Source organism: Aplysia californica, unplaced genomic scaffold (assembly GCF_000002075.1).
Source record: "Aplysia californica isolate F4 #8 unplaced genomic scaffold, AplCal3.0 scaffold00293, whole genome shotgun sequence".
Taxonomy (NCBI): domain Eukaryota; kingdom Metazoa; phylum Mollusca; class Gastropoda; order Aplysiida; family Aplysiidae; genus Aplysia; species Aplysia californica.
The window spans coordinates 417,071-436,431 of NW_004797563.1; the positions used below are offsets into that span (position 1 = coordinate 417,071).

At 38.8% G+C, this 19,361-nt stretch overlaps 2 protein-coding genes across 5 annotated transcripts in view; one reads left to right on the forward strand and one right to left on the reverse strand.

Annotated features, from left to right (window-relative positions):
• Window positions 1-2,976, forward strand: part of LOC101860345 (WD repeat-containing and planar cell polarity effector protein fritz homolog) — a 29,753-nt gene extending 26,777 nt beyond the window's left edge. For all 3 annotated transcript variants that reach the window (XM_035970608.1, XM_035970607.1, XM_035970606.1), the window contains 2 exons: window positions 234-328; window positions 847-2,976. In XM_035970608.1, the coding sequence (XP_035826501.1) occupies window positions 234-328; window positions 847-953 (202 nt within the window). In that variant the 3' untranslated portion in view covers window positions 954-2,976. The remainder of the gene's footprint in view (window positions 1-233; window positions 329-846) is intronic.
• Window positions 2,977-3,573: 597 nt separating this feature from the next.
• LOC101862661 (39S ribosomal protein L48, mitochondrial) lies at window positions 3,574-19,361 on the reverse strand. 2 transcript variants are annotated; one of them, XM_035970609.1, is made up of 7 exons: window positions 19,273-19,361; window positions 18,321-18,421; window positions 15,220-15,274; window positions 14,269-14,402; window positions 9,884-9,986; window positions 9,264-9,353; window positions 3,574-3,752 (listed from the first exon to the last, which is right to left on the reverse strand). In XM_035970609.1, exons 1-7 carry the CDS (start codon window positions 19,333-19,335, stop codon window positions 3,648-3,650), a joined length of 651 nt encoding a protein of 216 aa, XP_035826502.1. In that variant the 5' UTR covers window positions 19,336-19,361; the 3' UTR covers window positions 3,574-3,647. The 2 variants fall into 2 exon arrangements, with proteins under 2 accessions (XP_035826502.1, XP_012939900.1); XM_013084446.2 differs by lacking the exon at window positions 19,273-19,361 and adding an exon at window positions 19,027-19,262.

Consider the following 19,361-nt stretch of genomic DNA (forward strand, 5'->3'; position numbering starts at 1 on the left):
GGAAACTGGATTTTAATACAAGAGAAATGGAGATACTAATGCTTTTTGAAATACTTTTCTTCAGCATATGAATCAAACTCGGATCATTTTTTGCAATGACAATGAGTTTAACCAAAACCATCACACAATAGAAACCTTTTCAGTTGAAATTATATGAATTTTGTTTTGTTTGCCATGATAAAATGTATTGTTGACATTGATCAGAGCTTTTTTTTTTTCAAACGTGTGCACAGAGGACTGTCTACTATGAGTGAGCTCAACCTCCAAGATGAACTCATTAGTGACTATACAGCTGCTCTCATGGAGCCAAGTTTACCGGGTGCACAAGGTAATAGGCTTGTGATTTTTCAACTTTTTTTATTTTCTTTGCTGTGGTCTTATAAAAAAATGATCTCGTACATCACATCCTGCGCAGGCTGACTTCTTTAGATTGAATGTTATTAACAGGGTGAAGCTGTTAATGAAGTCTGTTCAAAAGTAGACAAGAGACCACTCTGCAATGCTTAGGTGTCTTTGCATTTATTTTTGTTTTATTTTACTCTTTGGTGTGTATGGGGTGTCTTTTCAATGCATGTTTCATGTTTACTCATTCTTATTTAAAAATTTTTCATTATATATGTACAAATAAAGAACAAAAACAATGTCTATTTACTCATAGTTGATCTCGATTGTGAAAATGCTTTAAATCTACTCTTTGTTGAAAAGACATTGACTGACAAATCTGCCATACTATGATTATTAACATGATGAACGCCCCAAAAAAGTTCTCATGACTTCGTTTTACCCAAATCCTCCCACTCCCTTTTCATATATTCAATAGTGTCTTCATTGTGTCTTTTTTAAAAGGTGGAGCAGCAGCTGCAGATAGGAATGGAGCCAAAAGAGAGGATGAAGATGATGGAGGAGGGACTGGTGGAGGCAATGTGAAAGTCATTCATTTTGGCATTGTCTGAGTGTCTCTTACTATCTCAGGCTGGAAGACATTTATTATAGAACAATTAGTCTTTCTCATATATATGCAGTTAATTTCCATGAATTTTGGAAGTTGAGATTTGTTGAGATTATGTGAAGTTTCAGGAGGAAAAAAGTGGTTTTAATAAAGGATGTTCCAGGTGCAAGAGATAATGGTACTCTTTAAACTTAAAAGCCATTTTTGATCACAAGCTTGGCAGTATTCCCAAGATTCTCATGCTTACTGCTTATATATATTTGTCAGGGAGAACAAAGGTGTCCCTGGGATGGGGACAGTAATGTCTTTGTAAGAGAGACAACATTTCAACCAATGTCAAACTGAAGCAACACAAATCGTCAACAAGCTGTTGAAATGTTCCAAGGCCTGATAGCAAAATTTCTCAGGAGAGAGAAAAAACTGTTGAATTATTTTAACAATTGTACCGTAAATATATATTTTTACTTGCTTTTTTCAACATTTAGAATTTGAATTTTGACAAAATATTTGAGCACATGCATTGATATCTTTGCTCGCCATGATGATAAACCCACCCAGGGGTCATGTCAGTTCATTTTAGAGTAGAGGGAGACCATTTTACCAGTTGTGAGCCTTAACATGGGTCACCATAGATTTTCCCCTGGGTTCATCAGCTAAGATCCTTGTTCGCCTAAGATCCTGCATTTCTTTGCTCCCAAGCACTGGGATCTTAGGCGGAGACTATTGCATCACATATTACGAAACTACAATAATTCTTTTTTCTCCGAATTTTAGGCTTAGTGCATTTTGACAGCTGACGAAAGGTATTATTTTACATAGCCATAGATCTGTGAGAAACTTTGCATACACTGTTCGTTATATGCATATATGATACCAGAAGAGACGAAAAAGCTTGTTTGTGAAAGTAAACATAAGTAAAAGAGAATAACATGTAAAATTAAGCAAGCAATTTTGCATTATTTAATTTAATCTCCACAAACTTGAGCTAAAAAGGGAATGTTATTTTACGGTGAGAATGGGAAAGCTTTGTTTACAAAGAAAAACACATCAAGGCTTGTCTGCACAATGCAGGCCAGAATCGTGTGGACCTAGATCTAGTCTAGCAATCACATAACAAAATGTGCTCATAGTGAACCAACTTCCAGGTCCAAATTTTTTTCTTAAACTGTATTCTTTGTAGTTTTAAAACATCTGCATAGCGGAATTCTTACATTTAGAAAAGATTTCCGTGTCCCACCGATTTCACTATGTTCACGCTGGTCTGTACTTTTCTTTAGATAAAGTAACTGGGCTAGGCCTAGATCTCACAACACCTGGTCCAGCAGAGATAGCAGACTTTGATGTTCAAAATTGTTCCAAAAAAATGTAAGTAGGATAAAAAAAAATCTTCTAAGACAATATCATGTAACTGGCAAAAGTTTTCAATGTCAGATGAGCTACTGCTGTCGAATTAATATTTCCTGACCTGTTGTGAGCTAAGACTAAAAATGAGACCAAAAAGCCAAACTGGCTAGAGTTGCAGGGACTATTATTGGTAATATCAACTCTTCAGCTCTTCAGCAGTTGGAGTAGAATTATGTGAGTTGATAATGATCCCTCAAGATCATTGATTTGATGCAAGAAGAATATATGCTGTTACAATTTCAACTGGCATAGAATCCTGTGACGTGTGTATTTGACCTGATAATGAATCTCCACACTCTACAGTGTGTACCTATAAAAGGCTTGGTTAGTAGTGAGTGTTGAAAGGGAGGACAAGGCGACCGTTACATTTTCCTTTGTACAATAATGTGTATGCAGTGATCTTCTGTAACAATGACACATTCCACTGCCATAGTGAAAGTTGTTGCCTATATTGAAAACCTTCCGTTGATAGGCAGCTTTGTCTTGTTAATTTCAAGACAGTGTCCACTTGCAATCATTAAATATTATTGTATGAATGCACAATGTACCATTTTCTTGTATTGAACTGAAAGAGTGTATAATATGATTTTCACATTTTAATAAAGTCAAAGGAAAAAGTAGTAGTTGCTGTGTTTTGAAATTGATTATGTATTCATTTTTTATGGAGGTTTTTTTTTTTAGCTTTGCAAACAAACTCCATGCCTTCCCAAACTGGTGTTTAAAGGGAGCTCATTGTCCTCGGAGAAGCAAAAGACTGGTTGAAGTTGGAAAGGCCAATTTTAGGTTTTTCCTAACCTAGTTTGTTGCAGCTTACCATTCTAGGTTTAAAAAAACACCTTTAATTCCAAGAGCATGTCTCATAATTTCTCTTGTGTTACGTAACAGCATACATAATACAAATAGCATACCCTCACCCTTAATTTTAATGTCTTGCAGTTAAACAATTGACACTTTGTGTATGACTTTACTCCACCCAGGAGTTGTTTGGTAGCCACTTCAACTTCTACCTAAAAACTAAAAAGAAAGCATGGCTTGTTCAGGAATGTTTGGCTTCAGGTGAAAGAAACTTGGCAAAGTGTGCAGTCTAAGGACACCAGGTTGTTCACTACTCTACTGAATTCACAATGATTTGAATTTAAGTGGCTGCATAGAGTTTTCATCTATTGTCATTCCTTTAGGTGATTTCATATCTGAATAAAGAAAGCAACAAACTATTTTGAAACAATTATCTTCACATTCATTTATTTGACTTTTCAAGCACTCACAAGTCAACACAAGCTCAAGACGATATACATTATTTCTTTCTCAGTTTGCCAGCTTCTATTGCAGCCTTCTCAGCCAGTAAATCGTTGACTTCATAATCTGGGACAAAGCGGAACTCTTCCTCATCTGTGTCGGGCTGTGGAGTAAAGTTGTGGAATTGCCATGACAGGAAGAGCGAAATAACGTGGCAGACAGTTAATATTTCAAACAACTAGAAAAAAAAAGTGCTTTGAATAAGGAACACAGGCAACAGGAACAAAAAGTAAAGCTTTACCCAGAGATGCCAACCACAGAAAACCGAAATGAGTATTGGGAAATATGAAAATGTGTATTTTCAGGGGAAAATGTGTATTCTCTTCGACCAACCGACTAACCAGTAAAATGTTCAGGGTGTCCAGTAATATTTCCTGAAAAAAATTTACTAGCTCACCAGCTCGAAAAAGGGAGCACACACGCATACAATAAACACGAATCCAGTCAACAACATGTCAGTGTTCAGTGTCGTACTGGGGTCTTGTTTGACTTAAGTATTTCAGTCTGTTATAATATTTTCCTCTCATTATTATTATCATAAAAAATCAATCCTGTTTTGAGCGTTCGGAAGGGCCTAGAACAAGAATTTCGACTATCAAGAACCAGTCTGGTTGTCATGATTCATATTATGAACTGACAGGCTAAAATTATTGCTCAAACTCAGAGAAGAGCAATAACTTGAAGGGCTCAAGTAGACTCGTGCACTGTGAGAGTTGTAACAACTGTGGGAGGGCAAGATGCAGTGACACTGAAAATCTGCCCTTCTTGAACAGAAAGCTACAACATACACAGTAGGTATAATTAACTATCACCCATCTAATGACACGCGAACATTTTATTTCAATTACACAGACTTGCAAAGTATGAAGGGTCCCGATTCCGCACACGGCCTGCACCAACGCGCACTTTGCAGAGAGCTCTAATCAAAATTCTGAAATTTGCCTCCAAGTTTTTGTCCTCTGGTCTTGCCTTCACACCTCCTCCCTCCCCGCTCCCCCTCGAGTGTATAAAAAAAAAATATCAAATAATCCCCTCCTGTAGTCCTATACTTGGCAACGCCGTTACTCCCACCAAACACGGTCTTTGCTAACACGATGCCGCATTTATTTGTGATGCGAATGCGCGCAGGTTCATTGACCGGTCACGATGGCGAGCCCAACAATCTAAAAATCGGACGACGCTTGTATTCTCTTTTCTTTCCAAAAAGTGACAGCACAGAGACGAGTTCGAGAAATTTTATTTGCACGGCAACACAGCATTTACACTGCACAACCTAAATGTCACAAATAAGTTGCGTTATCAGTCTACAGTTGGCAAACTTCTCGGTGGTAACGAAAGCGAAAGTAGATCTTGATTTTCCCGATCAAGCCGCGGTGTCACATACACTTCCGTCTGCCGCCATAGCCGCCTGTTCGCGTGAAAGTGAAACGTACTCTCGGAGGAGGAAAAGCTAAACGAATATAATACCACAATCGCGACCGGCAAAAATGAACTAACTGACCTTATCGGACTTGGTCTTCAAATATTTCAGTTCCGTGATACTGATACTATTTTGACAAAAGAGGAGACTTGAGTAATTAGGTTTACTCGCCAAAACTGGATCTCGTATTTTTCGCTTTCCAGGATGAGTATTTTTTCATGAAAAGTCGTATTCGCGTATTTTCGGCAAAAAATCGTACTAAAATACGTAAAATCGTACTGGTTGGCATCTCTGAGAACCTATGCATACACTACTTTTCTCCATAGATGGTCAAACAAATAGGAAAATCATACTGGGGTAGGTTCAGAAGCTACTTTAAAAGAAAATAGAATACTTTTCTGACAAAGAAAAGACGAACAAACAATCGGAACAAGAGTGTTCAAAACATCCTAATAAAAGAATAGCATTTTTCTCAAAATTCGTACGAGAAAAAACTTTTATGGATTTCATTTAATAATAATAATATATAAATTTATAACGCGCCAGAATCCACAAAAAGTGCTTGGCAGCGCTTACAAAACACCCCCACACACACCCCCACAAAAGCACTAAAGCTCAGTACCACTACGACATGCGTAAATTACTTTTTTTTTTTTTAAACAGATATTTCAGATATAGAGTTCCAGCATTATATTATAAATTTACTTTCCTGAAAAACATTGTCTTCAACTTTAATTTAATTGATCAATTGAAAGAAACATTTTAACATCTAAACCCAAACTGTTCCAAAGTTTTGGGGCACAGATGGAAAAAGCCCTTTCACCCAACATTGTTCTGGACCTTGGCATGCAAAGCTGTCCATCACAACTATGTTGTTTTCATTCATCACTCATGAGAGCTGAGCATTGTCTACTGAAAGGTCTTAAATCCCCAGTCTGACATCGACTACAGAGACATTTTTCTTCTCTGCACAGTCCCACACCTGTCAGGTACCCGTAGACAAATGCTATTTCTTTAAAATAATCTAAAACCTAGCTGGTGTTGAAGTGGTCACCTAGTACAACATATTCTATTTTAACTAGAGAAACTGACTTTTTAGTTTAGTAGAGTTCTTACGGCGCTCGCAACTGCATATGGTCATATGAGCGCCAAGGGGTGGATGTCAACAGAGAAGTCCACACAGGGAGTCAGGCTTACATTTCTCAACTCTCTAGTTATCAGCACAAAGTCTGCTTCGACTATCAAGGCACCCCGGAAATAGTGGGTCACAAGAGAGTGAAAAACATTCAAAAGAAGTAGAGGAAAAATGACGATAGTAAGGATAAGGAAAGAAAAAGCAGCAGTTCTCCATATGCAGTTCAGGCACAGTTATGAGCATGACATTGATGAATCAGCCCATTTACAATTCGACTGAGCAAAAGAACATGTTAATGTCCTCCCGTTGGGAATGGCCTAGAGACACTTCAGTCAGTAGCAACCCTTCGGGGGGTAGAGAAACTGACTGCACTACAAAGGTACTGATCAAAGTGTAATGGAAAAGAGAGAAATGGGTCAACTCTGTCTGTCGATATCAATGCTAAGAAAAATTTTCACTAGAAAATGAGTTTGAGATTTTTTCCCCCAAGACTTTTTCAAGAGTTTTCAAAAACAGATTTCCATTTTCCAAGACAAATAACGTGTCAATTTGGAAGAAACATTTTCCTTCAGCAAGCAAAATACATGTGGTATACTTTAGACTGCGTAAAGTCAAGGCCTTCTAAACCTCAAGGAAATATTTTGACTATAGATCTAGTAAAAAATTTGTTTTTCCAACACTTTTCAAAGAATTTTGCTAACTTCCCAAAATCTCAAGAGTTTTCCATGTCTTAGAAAATAAAAACAATATTCCAAGAGTTTTCCAAGACCCGTGGGAACCCTGGATACTCAATATAGATCTACTCAATGAAAGTGCTTTATAAATATAACCATAACAAAGTTGGAGACATACACAAACCACCAACATGCTTTCTCACAGATAAGCAGATCTTGTTGGTAAATGTAGGTACCAGAAACTAAATTTTCAAACTAGCTGTATGCCAAATTTATCTGTTCCATTTGAAAGGCCTATATCCACTGAGCATTTTGGTACCATTCTTTAACCTCTCCGTCAATTTTTAAGAAAATTGTAGTTGTTTAAAATTTGATCAAATTTGTTAAAGTCAGTCACTGGCTGCAACCCCATGTTTGACAGACAATAAAAAAGTACCAAGTGCACTAAACATCTCCACATTAACAGAGTACAATCACTATAACAAATATATGGAGCCTAATTTTTTTCAAGACTGTGAGATCTTTACAAATTAGTATTTTATCACTTCAAACACGATGATCTGTCGTTATTTCGACAAAAACACTGAGCGTTGACCCGGCCGCCGCCGCACCGACCCCCGCAGCGAGCGAGTCGGCTTATACTGTAGTGTACCCCGCGTGCGGGGTCACATGCTTTCTGAGTCTCGCGGAAGGATTGATGTAAAATAATTCCAAATTAATTACTTTATTCTAATAGGAAATGAACTGATCTTTTAATTAATACCTTTTATAAGCCGGTATTTTACATATTTTGTGTAAAAAATGATCTTTAAACATTTTGACGGTATTTTTAAAAGCTTTCTATAACGACGCCAAAGGCTAAACTTATATCACGGGAAAGCCCGTTTAAAGCTCTACAGTTCTCCGCCAATGAAAAGACGGTATTTAATCATCCCTCATTCCGCGAAGCATTTGAATGCACGCGTGTCAATTTTTCAAACGGCCGACCTCGCATTCCGACCGCGAGGGGCTTCGCTTTCGTCGGCGATTCTCCAGCTCCTAATAATCGGACATATAAACAACTTACACCATTGTAACGAGGAAAAGTTGAACTTTTACAAGGTATACGGCATTTGGTGTTTTATAGCGAAAGAGCAAAGAAACAGCGATCGGAATTAACCTGATTTTACCGATACCACGCGGTCGGAAGGCCGCGAGTGCCCGCGAGGCCGTGTTTACACTACCTAGTAAATGTGCAGAAAGCTGATAAGTCTATGACCCCATTTACATAGATCTGCGCTGATAGCATTAACTCACTGACCACGGTTCCCGTCACAGGTACGGGGCGGGCGGTCGGTTCGTAGGTACGGATCCCGTACCCACGACGGGATGGACTTTGCGATTTTGTTCCGTATCTTGTGCTCCCGTCACATGTACGGGAACAGACTCCAGTGCTAGTTTTGCCATTTGTTTCGTTTCGTGCCGAGTTTGGCGGAAGTTTTGTAATAACTTTTTAAGTAATTGAAGGTGAAGAACAGTCACTTCATCTGGGGTTGACCTCACCGGAACTCGCGTTATGTTTTTTTCTATACAGCTGATAGTAATCCGACAGTCGCGTCAAAGTAACGGTCGCATGAACAAGAATCACATAATTTCGTTGTTTTCGATACTCCTGTTTGTTTTGCTAGTTCTAGTGACTCAGGATATGATGTGTCTGTTAGTTAGGACCCTGGATATGTACCCAAACACGGCCCGAGTAGTAGTTTTAGGGTTAGATCTAGCACAAATACTGGAGTTGTTGTTTGCGTGACGAAATCACAACTTCGTTCCCTACATCTGTCTCATGTAATTCAGTGTATGGGTCTGAATAAACGCACAGACCGGCCTTTGTATTTTCATCAAACACTCACACATGGATACAAATCAAAACAGAACACTTTGAACTTTTATTTTTGTTGTTGTGAATTTCATTCTATCTGTCACGTCTCTGTACATTTTTCGGAAAATCAAATTCTAACCAATTTTGAAACAATCATAAGAATTAAAGTATTTATTAGACCTAGACGACTTAAATTTTTTGGAATAGATTAAGTTTGAAATTAACTTTACTGGGTCAAAAAATAATCACAATAGGGTAATTCTGAGAGTTGTGGTGGTGTTTTGAAATACCCCCAAAAATGCCAGTACTCAGAGCTAGTGACTGGTGAAAGAGGCCAGTAGTCAGTGAGTTAAGAGGGTTAACGGCATGCACTGCATTCACTTATGTTCTGCTTTTAGCTGATACAAAGAATACATAAGGCATACAAGTTCTTTCTAGCTTTAAACATTACACAAAGGTAGACTACTTAGTCAAACAGTGCTGTAAATCTTGCAAAATCACAACAAAAAATAATGTACGGCGTTTACCTCTTTCACAGCTACATCCACGCCTTCTGGACAATTCTTCCTTAAAAACTGTACAATCAGGGGAACTGTAGTTGTGGGAACATCCTCTGCCTGTCAATGTAAAACATTATATTGCATAGCTGACAATTAATTTAAATCAATAAAGAATTCTGGTTGGCCAGCAATTAAGAGGGGCCTGCCTGTTCCTTTCCTGAATATTTTTTTTTAAAGTGCTATCATCATTATAAGCTAATTCTTCAGAAATCAAGCAGTGGTTGTGTTTACTCACTGTAGACTATAATTCGTCAACACACACTGACAGACTAAGCAAAGCAATAGCAATGTGGCAATTAATGTAACATTAACTGAAATAAAATACTACAACTAACAATTAAAAAGATAATAACAATAGTGATGACAGAAATGTATATGGCTCCTAATCCTTACAAAGCTCAAAGCACTGTACAATGTAGAATTATCACTCAACTTAACCAACAAATCAAAGGACAGAAACTGCACATTCTGAGTGTGACACCATTTAACGACACACGCACACTGACACACACAAACACACACATAGATATATACAAACATACACACAACTCCCAGATATGCACACAATCTCACATACAACTCTTTACCATTACAGTCCTCTCATATTTGTTCAGCTGATATTTGTCAGCTACAGCCGTAGATCGAGGGTGGAAAGTTCGCACCTCTGTGGACTTGCTAGGAGCTGGAAATCTGTGAGCAGAGAAAGAGTTTATGTAGTCAGCATGTGAAGAGAAAGAGTTTGTGTAGTCAGCATGTGAAGAAAAAGAGTTTATGCAGTAAGCATGTTAAAGCACTCAGCGTGTGTAGAGAAAAAATGTATGCATTCTGCAAGCCACTAACTAAAAATGAATTTAAAAAAATACAGTCGAACCTGTGTAAAACGGCCACCCAATGTCAAGGAGAAAAGTGTCCATTTAACACAGGTGGCCGTCTTAGGCAGGACTGATCAAAGTGAAGAAAGCAAATCATTCTCTTCTGATGTCCGGCAAACCGGGACTGATCTCAGGCTTTAGACTGCCGTAAGGCGAATTCAAAAGGGTTTTTATTTTCTCTTGAAAAAAAAAGTGGGGGGGGGGGCGGGTGTAAGAAGGATTTTTTGTGTTGTTGTTTTGTTGCTCTTTTTTATTTCTTTTATTTTGGTTAGCTTTCTTTTGGTTGCTGATTTTGTGAAAGGGTAAAAAAACCCTGAAATATTATGTAAGTAAGACGATGAAGACTGAGTGTCATGGTAAAACAAACATACAGGTTGCCACCACTCTGAGAACGAGCGACGCTTCTGTCGCAAGTTCACGTCAATGTCCATTGCTACTTTGTTACAGATTAGGTAAACAAAACTGTGATCAGTCACCTCACAAACGATTTGTGCGTATAAGTTGTGGGCGGGGCTTATAGGTTATGATGTATCGAGCGCTTCCCTCACCAGAAGTTGAAAATGTATTGTTACACACGGGTCAACTTGGGTAAACATTCATTGGAGGGATTAACAATAATGACAGGTGAATGGATTATGACAAAGCGTCGGGTGATGCGAGATCACGCTTGGCCGTCTTAAACAGGTAAAATTGAATGTGGGTTGATAAAATAAGGTGGCCGCGGCTGCGTTGGACAGGTGACCGTTTTACATAGTAAAATTATATAATAAAAGCGCAGGGATAAATGGAAAGTAGCCGTTTGTACAGGTGGCTGTCTTATAGAGGTGGCCGTCATCGCAAGTTTGACTGTAATGCTTTCCAATGGAAAAATCAAGCTCAAATCCTTTCACACCACCTTCCTGAAATAGGACAAAGTCAACAGTAAAGCAGACTTTTTATTATAATGGAGCTAAGCCCGTTTGTGAGGTCAGTATATATTTTTGACAAAGGTGCCCATAAAATCTACAAAAATATGATTCAGTTAAGAATTGTCACAAAGGGTTAAGGGGGCATATTTTTCAAGTTCGGAAACTAACTTTCGATTTTTCAGGTTTGATGGTTTTTCCTGTAAATCTTAAGCTCTCAGATGTTTTCACTCTGCCATTAGCCATTTCATATTATACTGGGGACTACTTCCGTTTCGGTTTGCGCTTCGTTGTGTGTGTGAGACACCTGCTTTTACTATTTCCAGATCTAGAATCTCGATATCCAACTCTGTTTGGATGTGTGCTTCCCAGTGTCAGTGTAAACTTCAACACAAACTTCATTGTATTGTCTTTTTGTAGATACATTCGGTGTACTGATGTCCTCAACATGTTGAGTTCGTTGAAACCCACAAAACGTTTACTTCGTTGTACAATGTATTGATGTTTTGAAAATTTGGGACTTGATATGTTGTCCAACACCTTCATCAACACCTAATTGATGCTGTCGTCGCTTGCGGTCCACATGCCCGAAAAAGACTCTTCATCCCAAGGATTCACCTCATGCCTTCAGACAACATATTATTTCCCTTCCATGTGCGACGGAAACAATTTTCGTTTAGACCTGCTTTTGCAATGACAGCCAATAAAACTCAGGGACTTTGAAAAGGATAGGGGTTTCTTTACAGGGCGATTATATTTCACATAGACAATTGTATGTCGCAATGTTGTGTTGGGTCCAGGTCATCAATGCTTTCTCACCCTGCACCTCTGTATAGGCCATGCACAAACACCTTCCACCTTTCTCTATCCTGGGCTAGCCTCTTGATGTTATTCCATATCTTTCTATTTTTCTGTACCCTTTGGGCTTTGTCCGCTGTCCTTCATTGTTCCTGTTGATGCAGAAGCTCCTCCCTCTCCCAAGATCGAAAAATAAAAAGCTGTGTTTATCCGTGTTTCTGTAACTTACAGTTTTTTTACTGGGTTGGGTAGTTGGCCCTCCGCAAACTGGCACTTTTCTGGTAGGGCTGTACCCCGGTAGCAAATCCGCTCGTGCTCACAAGCCCCTAGTTCAAGTCACAAGCCTCAAATCACTAGGTCAAATCATCAAATCAAATCACCAGCATGATAAGTTGAGTCTAGCGCAAACTGTAACCTCCTTGGTCTAGTCTAAACTTCAAGTCCACAGCAACTAGCAATCCGCGAAGCCACTCGTGTCAGGCCCCCTCATCATCCCCACCCTGCTTGCAATCCGCGAAGCCACTTACGTCAAAAAAAGAGAGAGGGGGAGAGTGAGAGATCTCGCCCACAGAGTCACTGCGCGGCGTGGCGCTGTAGTTTATTCGATTAATCGGAGGCCTGCGCAAGCCTCAAGTCCCGTCCGCTGCCACAGGCCCCACAATTCACACAGTACTGATTTGCGCTAGGCTTAGAGATTTGCCCCAGGACAAGCTCCAAACCTGACCTGCTGACTTGTACTGTCTCGATACACCGAGCGAGGGGCACAGGCTCGATGGCGTAGGACCGTCTTGATGGCGAAAAGACAGTCCGATGTGTTCAAACAGCAAGACAGTACTGTTCGCTATGTGAACTTTGAACCGTGGAGGAAGGGAGAGGCAGGGCTTGTTTTGGTGCAAGGCGTAGAGAGCTGAAGTTATTTTTAACTTCCCGCCGTTGATCTGTTAAGCGAATGGATAAGTGAGAGGGAGCGTGGTATTGTAGTAACAGAGACCTAGGTTTCTGGTAGTAATAAGAATAAGTTGACTTAGATTACCCTAAAATGAAAAACTCCAGGGGTCGTTGTGATTGGCTTTTGTATTGTATGTATTATGTATGTAACCTATTTTGTAGATGTGTTACACTCACAGTGACATAATACAGAACATTTAGGAGACGGGCTAGGCCTACTTCAACCCAATGTCAGGGCCAACCTGGGCTGAGAGGGAACAACGCCCCAGCAGAAAGAAGGAGGTTCTCAGTAAAAATTTCTCACCATACGGGAATCGAACTGAGGTCTTTTGCGTGCGACGATGAAGCGCTTGGCTCGTGCACATTAAAAATAAACAGGCCTTAACATCATAAGAATAGCAGATCCAATATTAATTTTTAAGTGCATTGAATAGAGCTTTTTGTTTTTTACAACCGAACTATGAAAAAACCCCAACCGATCTTGCACTTTTGGTGCAAGCCTCTCAACGCAAATCACCAGAGAATCTATAATATGTACTGAGCCCACTGCCACGAGAGTTCGCGACGTCACGACACAGTACAGTAGGACTGTCCGCGAGTCACAACTCACCGGAAGTTCCCTCCGGTAGCAAGCAGGAGGCAAATCAAACAACAAGCCTGCTCGCAAGACTCTAGCGCAAGACTTCCGCTGCTTTACAAGCCTTCGATTAACCGAGCAGAATCCAGCCCTACTTTCTGGCGACCAGACCTATGCACTTTTAGTCGCCTCTTACGGCAAGCAGTATCACGGCAGGTGTATTCTTTGCTCCCCCATAGTAAAACTATGGGACCCCCACCAGCAGGGGTGATGGGTCCAGGTACTCTATTAGAATACATGCAAACAGACCTGCTGCCCAGGACGAAGTTCCAGATGGCGCATATACCAGCAATGTCGTCTACACAGAGGTCCTACGGCAATGAATCAGGCACAAACATTTTACCTTGGGATTTCCTATCACTATATCACCGTTCGTAGAATGGGTCTGTATCTTGTAAAAATAATGAGTTCCACAATGTATTCTTACACTAACAAAAGAAGTGGACAAAGTTGAAAGACTGACATGTCAATTTCCCATTTTCAATGACTTAATCTTTCTTACGGTTTCTTAATTCATAAAAACATTAAAAACAATTTGGCAGAATGATCATTCATGTTGCTGTCTTTGCCAAATTACACTTCACGAAGAGACAGTGTAACAATTAATGTCAACATTATACCATCATGTCTTCTAATAATTCCTTAAAGTGCACTTTTCATTGACAAGAAAAATGTGATATTTATAAGAAGTCAATGTCAGGCACAAACAACTGCAAACGAATAAAATCCCTAAGATATAATAAATCCTACAATTTAATTCTTCTTTAATAAACATACTACAATTTCAACAGAAAGACTGGAATCATACATACGCATCTGTATCAAGTTCGAACATAGTGTCCAAGATACTGTGCACACGCTTTGCATATGACTCCAAAATTGGAAAGTCATAACCTCTCATTCGAATATGTAGGGCCTTGAACTCAGGAATATCTGGTTCCAATTTCTGAAGAAAAAAAAATCCAACATTATAAAGTACATTATTTGGAAAATTAACTGTCTTCTTACAAAAGAGATCGAGGAAAAATGTTTTTACATTCCCAAGAAGATTGATAAGAATAGGAAAAAAAAACCCCAAAGACTTTACAGTGTTCTTAAAAGTTCAAGTAAGGGGATTAATAACACTCTAAGCTAAGACAACGGCCACTTCAAACAATATGACAATGATTTTTTTAAAAGAATAAAAACAAAGAAGAAAGACACAGAAACACAATTCATTGGAACACTTTGCCGTCACATCTTGCCGATCGACGATGTGTTTACCACCCAGTTTCTTTGGATTTTCCCCAAAGAGCCTTTGTCTTTGATGGTAAGGGTTATTAGTAATTACTATATTGTATAAGTCTTGTGATGGCAAAGTGTTAAATGTCAAAAGACAAGACTGAATTTTTGTCCAGTTTTTTGCTGCGGGTCACCTGACCATAATGCCAAGGACGGGGATAGTCAAAAATTTGGATTTATACAAAACTAGAAAAATACACTGATGGTTACAGGTGTGGGAGGAAATTGGATATGTAATGGGGTGCAAGAATATATAACATCCTAGATTGCATCACCACGTGTCAAACTAGTAAACATAGCCTACTATCAATGTTTCTGCATGCCAACTTTACAGACATCCACAATTCATAAAATGCTACTTCCACATTTCTGCACTTTCTGTACAACTTATAAAAACAAAACAATCTATATGCTTACATGCAACTCATTCAGTTCAAATGAAAAGAAAAAAATAAATCAAAATATTTTTACACATTTCATACCAAATCACTTGGTTCAAACAGGCCATGCCATTTTGATGGAGTTGAAAGTAATCTCCTGAGGACATTATAAAAGAAGAATGCATGAAAGAACATTATCAAAGCACAAGTGTGTACATTACGAAGATTACCACTACCATGACTTCCCAACCTAAAAAACATTATTTCAATAAACAACAGCTAAAAAAAAAAGTTCATCCTTTGTAACACTATATATTTTATGCAATGCAATGGTCAACAGGCCATGAAACAACATCACAGTATTTTTAAACTCTTCATCAGCCTTTCAAAAAGTGCAAATACGATGCAGCCTAGTAGAGTAAAACAAGCAGCATTACTGTCATTATTACACATTAAAATTATTAGTCATGGACGAAAAAGTCAAAAGAAAGGACTGTTTTTCTAAAAGCACTGTCGTTAGCTGCATTTCCTTAACACTTTCCCTACCGCTGGGTTGCTCGCTACCTATTCCAATCCAGTAAGGAAAAGACAAGAAATTCTCTGTCGATCCACGTTTTCAAAATAATAGAATAGACTTCCTGTTAGCAGATACGAAAGAAAATATAGCTCTGAGAGACAAATTTTTGTCACCTCAGCGCTTTTTTTGGTCCCCTTCAAATTGTAAAAATGAGAAAAAAAGCGTTCCCCTGACTTCAGTATATGTCTCATATTTTCACTTTTGTATTAGGTACACGTCATGCATAACTTTCAGCATTTCTTTGCATTACTTGAGGCAACCTACCTGGGTAGTTTGAATGATGCTGTTGTTGCACTTTTTTTGGATATGACCTTTCAAATCAGGAAAATGGTTGATTTCATATAACACCTTCGATATTGCATAATCACTTTGAGAAACCCCAAACTAATATAATTGGAATAAATCTTCGATATTTTGTATCACAATCTGATAGATTATTTTTTAACCTTCAGTTTGAAAGGCCATATGATATGGTTTGTGTGTGTTTAGTTGGATGTTTGACGTTTTTCTTTGGTGGGGCAGGGGCGTAAAAATATGTCAGGGGAAAGCCCTGCAGGGGCCAATGGTGGATTTTGGCCTGGCAGGAAAAGAGTTAGGTCCTGTCTTAAGACTTTAATGACATGACTTCAATTACTATTACAAGAATGCAAATCCGCTTACAACTATTAGCAATGACCACGAAAAACCTTTTTTTGTCAGAAAGTGTTTGCAAATAGGTGCATTTTGTAGCTGTATCTCCACAGAGAATGGAACTTTTTGAATTTTTGAAATCCATTAATAAACAAAAAAGTTACGAGTTTTTTAATCAATTAATTTTTTATAGACTTTTATAAATATGTGAAAAAAAAACATAATATGGGATGTTCTTTGGTGAGTTTTGAGACAATATTCGTCATAACTCACTCATTTCTCGGAGTATTTAAATGAAACTTGGCAGCCCAGAACATTTGCTAGTGCAGAATCTAGTCCTGCTTTCAGATTTCTCATAGCTATCCTACTTTTTTAGTTATGAAGACGTTTATAGATAAAAATGTGGCGGTTTTCGGTGTGTTTTGAGACAATATTTGTCATAGCTCGCCTATTTCTTGGAGTATATATAAATGAAACTTGGCATTCTAGTACAGTTTTTAATGCAGAATCTAGTCATGCTGTCAGATTTTTAATAGCTATCCTACTTTTTGAGTTGTTAAGACATTTTTGCAGGTAAAAAAAGTGGTGTTCTTTACAGATTTACAAAGATTATCAGTCAGATCTTCTCCCAAAGTCATGACATTTGAATGAAACTTGGCAACGTAAAAGATTCCTCCTTGCTAAGCAACGCACTGGATCAATTTGTCACAAAAATTTAAGTAGAGAGCTGGATTTATTAGTCTAATAAATCCAGTTCTCTACTAGTAAAAGCATGCACACTTTGTAATAGAAAATTTAAGATAGTCTCTGTATACATATATATCCATTGTTGGACAGTGTCCTATTGTGTGGTAGATTAAGACGCGTTTAGATAATATTATTATAGTTTACAAGTTCTGAGAATATTTTGCATGTGTAGGCTACAACTCATACTATAAATGTAACAGATATTTACCCCCCCCCCCCCTCCTTCTCTCTCTCTCTCTCACACACACACACACACACAAGCGTGCACGCACACATACACACACACACGCGCGCGCGCACACTCACGCACGCACTCGTGAATGATAATAATGAATAAACGGGACTATCTTCCCAGACTGGACTAAAAAAGTACCATACTCTTTAAAAACAATCTCTTAATGCTTCACTTATCCAAACAGAGCACACAGGACGAGTCCAAGTGTGTGCTTTCCCAAGAGGGGGGAATAGGCTTTCATTACGCAAACACAATGTCATACCACTTCTTAGATGTTTAATTTTCTGTTTCTATTCTTCTCTCATGCTATTTAAGCAAATAAAAATGACTACCTCTATCGTATTGCGACTAAAATGTAAAACAAATGCAAGTTATCAAGGCCCCCGTTTAGTTTTCAAGTATCCTTCCCCCCCCCCCCCCCCCCCTTCCGGTTCACATAAGCGGGGCCTCGTTCGTAGCGCCCGAGGCGACCGATGGCTGATAGTGGAAATTTCCCAGCCGCCGGTCGTTCACCCAGCACGCGCAAATGGCAATGCCACTTTTCCCTTAGTTACTCCCACATTTTTAAAGATTACGCCAAAACCGCTAAACATAGAAGCATGAAATTTTAAGGGAATACAGAAAAATGGTGTACAACGTATCAGTCAGTTTGACAAATCACAGCTCCGAAAAATCTTCAAAGCGCACCACATCAACCACTTTCGCAAACGTTTTCGACTGCTTCTTGGATGAGTACAAAGTTGTCAAACTGCATACTACTAGATTGACCTCTTTTCTGATTGGCTGCCAAGTTTCATTCATCCATTCACGAGAAGCGGTGTGAGAGCGAGTTGAAGACAACAACCTTTGCGTTAGTTCGTCCCACGAAACACCCCCGCGGCGGGGGCCAAAAATCGGAAGAACAAAACGCGCTCGGTGGGCATTGCTACAACTATACACCATGAATCTCGGCAAATGGTTAACAAACCACTCAGTGCAGAGGTACACCTCTTTACAAATCAGTAAAAGATTCACCTTTCCAGCTGAAGTCCCACTTTGTGTGATGATTGGTTCAATAGGGCTTTCTGGAGGTAGTTTCTCATGGACCATGTAATGCATACTGACCTCGAATTCATCTGGAATAAATGGAATAAAAAAAGAACTTTCTATTTCTTCCCCAAAATCAAAGAGGACTAGATCTAGATTCTAGATCTAAAGGTTAAAAATTGTGCCGGCTAAATTTAAAGTCTAGCTTATTTTATGTGAAATAGAGGGCCGTACACATCCGTACTTATTCTTAATATGACGGCTAGACTGACCATAAAAAAGGCCTACTGAATTGTAAATAAATTTTTAGTTTGCAGTACCGAAAGTATTTTTGTATTTGAGACGAAACCAGGTGTCTTAATGACAGCGCATGTATTTTAAACCTCCTGTTTTCTAAAGTTAAAAGGGCATTAGATCTATAAGATAAGTACGGCTAGATCTAGACTTCTTGGCTAACCGTACTTTATGGCTGAAATTGCCCGAATTGTAAAAATATGAAATTTTTAGTTTGCAAAGCCTAAAGTATTTGTATTTCAGACAAAACTAAAAGGTGCCTTACTGACTTGCCTGAATAACTTCTAGATCTAGATCAAGATCTAATGAGACCTGTGTACTCAAAAGGTTCGAATAGGGCCAAACCCAAACCTAGACTCTAGTTCTAGAGTACTTTTTTACTTTAGACTTTAGAGTTTACCTTTCACTTTCACACTTTCAGTTCCCGTATTTCCCCCGTAACACGCAAACTGAGTTATATGGGGATCAGCCAATTACCATCAAGTGGCTAGTCAGCATTTAAACACCAGTAAAGAAAAAAGTGTCAGTGCCAAGTGTCTTACAGTGTAGGACACTGAATCTAGTGCAGCAGCTAAAAGTGAATATTGTGAGTGTTGTAAACTGTTTCTGTGAGACAAGGCCTGCAAAGCCAAGAGAAGAGACTGACCTGACCTTCTTTCTCAGGCTTCCAGAGTGAAGTCCCTTCTACCGTCATTCGTTCGACGTTCATATCGTAATTTTAGCTCGACAATTGCA

Excerpts from the sequence above, each read along its gene's own strand:
- LOC101862661 (XM_035970609.1), bottom strand. The coding sequence starts at position 19,335 with ATGAACGTCGAACGAATGACGGTAGAAGGGACTTCACTCTGGAAGCCT. Across the intron at positions 15,275-18,320 it reads GTGGGACTTCAGCTGGAAAG|GAGATTACTTTCAACTCCAT; the intron begins GTGAATCTTTTA and ends TAATGTCCTCAG. Across the intron at positions 14,403-15,219 it reads TGTTTGAACCAAGTGATTTG|AAATTGGAACCAGATATTCC; the intron begins GTATGAAATGTG and ends TTTTTTCTTCAG.